The 9,069-nt window shown below is 37.2% G+C and overlaps 1 protein-coding gene across 1 annotated transcript in view; it reads left to right on the forward strand.

Moving 5' to 3' along the window:
- The first annotated feature begins 822 nt into the window (after positions 1–822).
- NAA50 (N-alpha-acetyltransferase 50, NatE catalytic subunit) overlaps positions 823–9,069 on the forward strand; it is a 13,729-nt gene continuing 5,482 nt past the window's right edge. Inside the window, exon 1 of the mRNA XM_007469532.1 lies at positions 823–929. Coding sequence (XP_007469594.1) covers positions 823–929 — 107 coding nt within the window. The remainder of the gene's footprint in view (positions 930–9,069) is intronic.

Here is a 9,069-nt window from a genome sequence, read left to right on the forward strand (position 1 = left end):
TCTGAAGCTCAGTGTCTGTATTGGATGAATGATGGAGCTGTTCGGAAAGGTAGAGAACAGATTTCCTACGGAGAACGATGAGTTCAGTTTTTGATGTGTTGAATTTGTGATTCCTGTAGAGATAGCCAGTAAGCCGTTGGAAATATGTGCTTGAATTCAGAGATTTGTAAGTAAAAACATCAGTGTTTAGGTAGTAGTAGGGAACGAGCCATAGCTGGGAAGGGGCTCTCCTAATTGAACATATAGATAACGATGGAAAAATTTTTCAAAGGATAGTTTTATTCTTTTTTAGGTTATAACCTTGAGTATATTGTGTCCCTGTGTGTGTTTAGCATTTCTGGTACCCAACCAAATAATTACTGAGATTTTTACACACCTGATACTTGCAGTCACACAGCTTGGAGGACTGATTCACCCACCACTGCTTTTTTGATACCTGCTAAACCTCTAGAACAGTGACTCTCAACCAGCGGTACACCTCCCACCCCACAATGGACATCTGATAATGTCTGGAGACATTTTTAGTTGTCAGAGTGGGGTGGGATGGTTACTGACATCTACTGGGTAAGGCTGGCAATGCTGCTAAACATCCCAGGGTGCTCTGGGAAACCCCTCACAACAAAATTATCAAGCCCTAAATATCAGTAGTACCAAGATTGAGAAACTGCTCTAAAATCTAGATGAGATGAAAGAGAGCTCATCGGTTTTACTAAGGTCCTAGAGATTCTTAGATTTACTAAAAGTAATTTAGCAATCCTTGAAATAGTTGAGGTTCTGCCCTAAGTCTTGTAGTTCAGTAGAAGAGGTAAGGTTCGAAAACAGATGCTTATAGCAGTGCAGAAGTTCTGTGCCTTGGAAGAGTACAACTGTAATATAGTTCAAATGAGGTGGAAATCTCAGCAGGATGACAGGTTAAGGCCTCATGAGCAGTTAGTATTTAAGCTGTGCTTTGATAAATGCTGAGTGGGCTTACTTTTAGGTTGAAGGACTTTATACTTTAGAGGAATCACTCTTTCATGTAATTTACTTGAAGGCAAGAGTTTAGAACCAGATTACTGCTAGCTAAGAAAAAATTATCTATAAGCCCCTTGAAATTTTTAATCAAAGGACCATGGGCATACTTTGATCCTTGCCAGAAGACTTAAATTTTATGCAAAAGTCCTTTATCAGTACACCTTAGATAAATGTTGGTTATTTCTCTCTCTCTCTTAACCTTGAGAAGTAAAGATGACTCCTTTGAGGGAAGTCATATGGTGTGGCTAATCTGGCACTATAATGGAATTCGTAGACATAAGCCTGATTCTGGCTTTATTGATAATTGACTGTATAACTACAGGCACATCTGTCTCTGGGCTTCAGTTTCATCATCTGCAAAATGAAGGGGAAGAGAGCCAGTGGTTCTAAGGTCCCTTCCAGATCAAACACTCTTCATAAGAAGTGACCAGACAGTTAAAATTTTGTGCCAGGGTGCAGTTAAATACCCATCTAAAGTATAAAGGCTTTAAGCTTTCTCTGTACATCATTTCCTCTTTTTGCTATGTAACTTTAGCAGTCAGACTTTGCCCGAAAAAGACCCACTTTTGTGTAGTCGTATCTCCATCTTGTGGCCTTTCAGAATATTGCCACTAAATTTTGTTTTTGTAATTATGGCCATAATTGACATTACCCTTAAAAGCTAGAAACATTTGAGTGCTTATTATCTGATGTTGCTGTACTAAATACTTTTCCCATTTTATCATACCACTTGTTTTTTAAGCCAAGGGTAAAGGTTTCCTACTACCATATTCTAAGTGCAAAGATTATTTGAGATTTGACTAACAGGCTAATCTTGTGGTGCTACTCTAAAAGTAGGAGGCAAGTAGCTGTGTTTTCCAGATCTAAGGACTTGGTTCACATTTCTGTGGATGCTTGTGCTGTATGAATCTGTCTCCCCCTCTTAGATCTTAGTCTCAAAACTTTGGTATGAAGATGCGTTAGAGTTTGTTATGGATTTGAAAAACAAGAAAAAATAACATGTCACGTGAATTTACTTGAGCTAAGAGAATAACTTAGTTACTTTAATAACTACTGTCTTCAGTTTTTTACTTAGAGTTGTGAACTCTAGTGCCAACAGGAACCCAGGACCTGGGACCAAGCAGATAAGGTAAATGAGTAAAACAAGAAATGTAGGCTTTATGTAAAATCTTCTAATTTAAGTATTAGCAACCAAGTTAATTTGGAAAAACAAAAAATTGTTGAGTCACGTAGATGTGGCCACATAGCTGATTTGACTTCTAGGCTAGGAATTTGGGGCTTATCTACAGAACAGAGGTCTTGAACTGATAAATTAAAAATAGTCTGTATTGTTAAATTATATTGAAATCTTACCTGAAGTAAGCAGTCAGTGTAGTGATTTTAAAAACCCAGCTTTCAGAGTTAGGCTGATTTGAGTTTGGGTCACAGTTCCTCAATACCAGTTATGTCACATACATTAAAGCTATAGTGTAACATATTGTACTGCTTGCATAAGGGAAATGATTAACATTTTATGGGGAAATGATTAACATTTTATGGAAACCCACTCTGATCATATAGTGTATTTTTTTGCAGTGGTCTATTCCACTTCCCTGTGCCTGTCTTTAGTCTCTATTTCCCTTACCAGACTCCTTGGATTTAGAAATTTACACACATGCAGTAGGAAGTTTCTTGATTAAAGTGGGTGTTTAATTTGTATGGTTAAAAGAACAAGCTTTATTACAGAAGTAAAGATTCCAAGGTAGGATGTGGGAATTTGAGTTTTTAACCGGCAGAATGATTCTGGTGTATAGCCAGGTTTGGAACCCAATCTTGGATTTTACGACACTGCTTCTCCAGATTTATCCCTACTCTCTTGAACATTGTTTCTCAGCCATCTTTATGGGCTCCTACTCTTTTACTTCTGAAATGAGATTACCACTTCATACCACTAGAATAACTATAAACAGAAAGGCAGTAAAAAGCATTGGTGAGGATGTGGAGAAACTGGAACCCTAAAACATAGCTAATGGGAATGTAAATGGTCTGGCCACTTAGGGAAACAGTTTAGCAACATATTAGTTTTCCCTTACTACTGTAACAAATTACTACAAATTTAATGGCTTAAACAACACAAATGTATCATCTTTGTTCTTCTTCTTTTTTTTTTTTTTTGCGGTCCACGGGCCTCTCACTGCTGTGGCCTCTCCGGTTGCGGAGCGCAGGCTCCGGACGCGCAGGCTCAGCGGCCATGGCTCACGGGCCCAGCCGCTCCGCGGCATGCGGGATCCTCCTGGACCGGGGCACGAACCCGTATCCCTTGCATCGGCAGGCGGACTCTCAACCACTGCGCCACCAGGGAAGCCCCATCTTTGTTCTTGAGACCAAAAGTCTGAAAGGGGTTTCACTCTGTTAAAATCAAGATGATGGTAGGTATAGTGACTCCTGTCTACCTGAAATTTTAGCATGTGACCTTATTTAGAAATAGGATCTTTGCAAATGTAATTAAGATGAGGTCATACTCAATTGGGGTGGGCCCTAAATGACTAATGTCCTTATAAGAAGAAGAGAGCATACATACACACAGAAGACCATGTGAAGATAGAGGCAGACATTAGAGTTATGCTGCCACAAGCCAAGAAACACCTGAGGCCACCAGAAGCTGGCAAAGGCAAGGAAAGATTCTGCTCCAGAGCCTAGAGGGCATGGCCCTGCCGACATTCTGATTTTGGACTTCCAGCCTCCAGTACTTCGAGAGAATACATTTCTGTTGTTTTAAGCCACTGAGTTTGTGGTAATTTGTTAAGGCAGCCCTGGGAAACTAATACAACAGGACTTTGTTTCTTCTAGAGGCTCAAGATGATGTAACGTCTCCTTGCCTTTTCAGCTTCTAAGGCCACTTGCATTCCTTGGTTCATGAGCCTTCATCTTCAAAGCCAGCAGCATAGCATCTTTAAGTCTCTCGTGTCTCTGCTCTTAATCACATCTTCTCTGACTCCTAAGGACCTGTGTGATTACAGGGGGCCCACCCAGATAATCCTGGTTAATTTTCCCATCTCAGGATCTTACATCTGCAAAGTCCTTTTTTCATGTAAAATAACATATTAAAGGTTCCTGAGATTAGAACATGGACAGACTCTGGGGGCCATTATTCTGCCTGCCGCAGGCAGTTTCTTTGAAAAGTAAAACATGTACCCCAGTGTTCATTGCAGCACTATTTATAATAGCCAGGACATGGAAACAACTGAAATGTCCAATGACAGATGAATGGAAAAGAAGATGTGGTACATATATACAATGGAATATTACTCAGCCATAAAAAGGAATGAAATTGGGTCATTTGTAGAGATGTGGATGGACCTAGAGTCTGTCATACAGAGTGAAGTAAGCCAGAAAAAGCAAAATATCGTATATTAACACATATATGTGGAATCTAGAAAAATGGTGCAGATGAACCTATTTGCAGGGCAGGAATAGAGACGTAGACATAGAGGACGGGCATGTGGACACGGGGCAGGGGAGAGGAGGGTAGGATGAATTGGGAGATAGGATGGACATATATACACTACCATGCATAAAATAGCTAGTGGGAACATGCTGTAAAGCATAGGACGCTCAGCTCGGTGCTCTGTGATGACCTAGATGGGTGGGGTGGGAGGGAGGTCCAAGAGGGCAGGGATATAGGTATACATATAGCTGATTTACTTCATTGTATAGTAGAAACTAACACAATATTGTAAAGCAATTATACTCCAATTAAAAAAAAAAGTGAAACATATTTGCCATACGACCCAGCAGTCCCACTTCTAGGTATCTACCAGAAAAAAACTAAAGCATATGTCTGCACACATACTTGTATGCAGTAATCATAGCAGCATTGTTTATAATAGCCAGGAAGTAAATACAGTTAAAATGCCCATCAAGTGGTAAATGGATAAACAAAATGTGGTATATTCATAAAATGGAGTACTGTTCCACTACTGACACAAATTGCAATATGGATGAACCTCAAAAACATTATGCTGTGTGAAGGAAGTCTAGTCCAAAAGATCACATTTATTGTATGAAATGTTCAGAAATAGCAAGTCTTTATAAAGAAGGTAGATTTAGTGGCTGGCTTGGAGTAGGTAAGGGGATCTATCTCAGCTGTGCACAAGGGATTTTGGGGGTGTGATGTGAGTACTCTAAAGCTGAATTGAGGTGATGATTTCACAACCCTATAAATAGTTTAAAACCATTGAATTGTACACTTAAAATAGGTGAATTTTATAGTACGTAAATTATACCTCAAGAGGGCTGTTTAAGAGAAAAATAAATGAGAGGGATGTAAGAGGATGAGGCTCGTACACCTAAATGTAATAAAACTTCTAGGAGAAAACAAAAATCTAAATGTTAGTGGCCTTGGGTTAGGCAAAGAATGTTAGATATTACCCTGAAAAGCATGATCCACAAAAGAAATTCATCAAAATGTATAACTTCTGCTGTGTGAAAAACACTGTTAAGAAAATGAAAAAAGCCACAGACTGGGAGAAATCCTCTGCAACATACATAACTCACAAAGGACATGTATTCACAGTAACTTAAATCTCAATAATTGGAACCCAGGATTTTTTTAAGAGCAAAAGATTTCAACATCACCTTTACCAACGAAGATAATATGAGTAGCAAAGAAGTACATGAAAAGATGTTCACCATTATTTAGGGATATGCAAATTAGAACTGCAGTGAAATGTCAGTACACACCTATTAGAATAGCATAAATTTTAAAAGTTGATAGTGCCAAACACTGGTTTCGATGCAGAACACCTGAAACTCTCGTACACTTAGCTAATGATCCAGTATCCCCTCTCCTACGTATTTATTCAAGGGAAAGAAAAACTTATGTTCACACAAGAACCTGTACATAAATTGTTTGTGGCAGCTTTATCATAATCTCCAAAAACTGGAAACACCCAAATGCCCTTCAACAAAAGTATAAACTGTGGTACATCCATACAATGGAGTACTACTCAGCAATAGCAAGGAATGAAGTTGATACAGTAGTGTGGTGGATCTCAAAGGCATTGTGCTGAACGAAAGAAGCCAAGAAAATGGGAATGTATTGTGTGATTCCATTTATGTGGTATTCTTGAAAAGGCAAAACTATGGGAAACAGAAAACATTAATGGTTCCGTGGGAGTGGTGGTAGAGCTGAACTACAAAGGGTCATGTGGGAGACTTTTGGGGTGATAGAACCATTGTGTTTCTTGATAATTGTGGTAGTTAGGTGACTATACGTATTTGTCAAAACTCAGAACTATACTCCTGAAGTTAATTTAATTTTATATAGGGAATTCCTTGGCTGTCCAGTGGTTAGGACTTGGTGCTTTCACTGCTGTGGGCCTGGGTTTGATCCCTGGTTGGGGAACTAAGATCCCACAAGCCATGCAGCAAAAAAAAAAAAAGAATTAAAAAAAAGTTTATGTGAACTTTTAAAAGTTTTTTTTGTTTTGTTTTAGCTAAGAAAATTTTTTTTTCCCTAAGAAAGTAAATTGACCCCCCAAAACGGCTGGAAAATAAAAGAGCAACTAATAGTTGATACAAATTAGAAAATTGCAAGCTGGTGGACTTGAATACACTATGACAATAATTATATCAAATCTGAACAGACTAAATACTCTGATTACCAACTTAAAGGAACAAGACTCTTATGCATTTGCTGTTTATAAAAAGACACTTTAAATATAAGGCCACAGAAGTTCAAAGTAGAGGGTGGTAGAAGATATACCATGCAACATTGATTAGAAGAAAACAGTGTGTCTATATTGATAAACAAAGTAGACTTTAAGGCAAGGAATATTACAGTAAAGAGGGACATTTCAAAATGATAAAAGGATCAATTCATCAACTCATAACAGTCCCAAATATTTATGCTGTTAATAACATAACTTGAAGATACAGAAGCAAGCATTGACATTACTGAAGAGCAAGAAGAAACACTTCCAAACTTTCTTTGAGGCCAACAAACCTTATTGATAAGAAAACCTATCAAGAATATTATAAGGGGAAAAAAGAGTGTGTCAGAGTAAGACTTGACATATCATTTGAACAGACCTAAAGGAGGTGAGAGAGTAAACTTGCAGCCAAGAATGGAAAGGCCACCAACTTAGATAGGGAAAGCTTCAAGTGAAGCACATTTTGTGGGGAAGATCAGGTAGCTAGTTTTGGATATGTTTAATTTGAGCTGTCTACTAGAGATACTTTGGCATTTAGGAGTGATTTCTAGGCTAGAGACAGAAATTTGGGAGTTGGCAGCATTAAATCCATAGGACTATATATAGATTGAGGTCACCGAGAGAATGTAGAGAAGACAATGAAGTACCATCTTGATGTGCAAGGCCCTCCTCTCCAGCGCCGGCTTCCACATGTACACAAAGCATACCTTGTTTTACTATAGCAAACTGCCTGTGGTTTGGGGAATACATGAATGTAAACTCCTTTGCATTCCAGGTGTTAGCACATAGGTGTTGAAATATTTATTGAAATAGAACTGATTTATGCTTTGAATAGGCAACTATTATGTTCATAAGAACTATAGAAAATTTTAGATTCATGATGGAGTTCTTAAAATCTCTATTATTTAATTTTCTAATCAAGTTCTTTTAACTTCTAAAAGCTTTTGGTTGTTTACAGTCAAATGATGTTCTAATTTACTTGATATTCCTACATAACTATGTTTATGCCTTTGGTACTACACGTTCTTTACTGAATTATATTTACAAGTTGATGATATTACTCTGATATATTTAGAATATCCACATCTTAGAATAATTTGGAGCTAAGTGATCAGGATTACAGAAGTGTTCCATTTCAATCAGACATATCATGTCCAGGAGAGTTAAACTGTATCTGAAGGTGAATTTTGCTGACAAAGTTATATTTAATAGACATTTAATAATTCTGTTTCTAGCATATGCTGACAGTCTGGTAATAATAAAAATTGATTATAAACAGCAAGGTCCTACTCTATAGCACAGGGAACTATATGCAGTGTCCTGGGATAAACCATAATGGAAAAGAATATTAAACAAAGAATGTATATATGTATAAAACTGAGTCACTTTGCTGTACAGCAGAGATTGGCACAATATTGTAAATCAACTATACTTCAATTTAAAAAAATCAAACTTGATTAATTTCTTTCTTAAACAGCTATCGAACAATACAGCATTCCAATTCTGTTTTAAAACTTGTCAGTATATTTGTGCATAGAAGAATATTAGAAGACTGTATATGTCTAACTCATTTCTGTGGTGTTGGGTTTGTTTGTTTTTTTAATCAAGACACACTTTTTTTTAAATTAGGCATGGTAAGATTAAGCTGCTTATTCCCTAATGATTCAATATTGTATTCTGTATTTAGTCTTGATCTGCCCACCCTAATGGAAATTTTTTTAGTAGTTACCTTTTATTAGTTTCAGTCTACCACACTGCACCATGACCACCTTTTCCTTCTGTATGAAGTCATGAAATACCTGGTTATTATCCTTTTAAAACTTATACATATACTTGAAGCATGGTGATTACCTAGAAATTATTCTTAAACTCTTAAAAACTCAAGTTCTTTCACTTATTATCTAGAAGCTTAACTTCCTAGATTCTGAAGTTTTCCTTTATTGTTTTTTTACTATTAGATTTCATAATGTAATTTTTCAATCACTACTAAAATACGGAGACTGGCTTTTAAGTGCAGTGGAGTAATTTTTTTTTTTTTTTTTTTTTCTGTGTAGCACGCGGGATCTTAGTTCCCCAACCAGGGATCGATCCCGTGCCCCCTGCAGTGGAAGTGAGGAGTCCTAACCACTGGACCGCCAGGGAATTCCCCTGGATTAATTTTTAAATGGTGTGTTCTAAATATAATCAATATAATAAGCTATCTTGTATTTAAAATAAATTACTGCACCCAATCTGTGGTACAATATTAAAGAGTAGCATTAGACTGAGTGAAATAAGCCAGATAAAGACAAATACTGCATAGTATTACTTTATTACTTGTATGTGGAATCTTAAAAAAAAAAAAAAAAAAAAAAACCTCAAA

The sequence above is a fragment of the Lipotes vexillifer genome, unplaced genomic scaffold (assembly GCF_000442215.2).
Source record: "Lipotes vexillifer unplaced genomic scaffold, Lipotes_vexillifer_v1.1 scaffold2235, whole genome shotgun sequence".
Classification (NCBI taxonomy): Eukaryota; Metazoa; Chordata; class Mammalia; order Artiodactyla; family Lipotidae; genus Lipotes; species Lipotes vexillifer.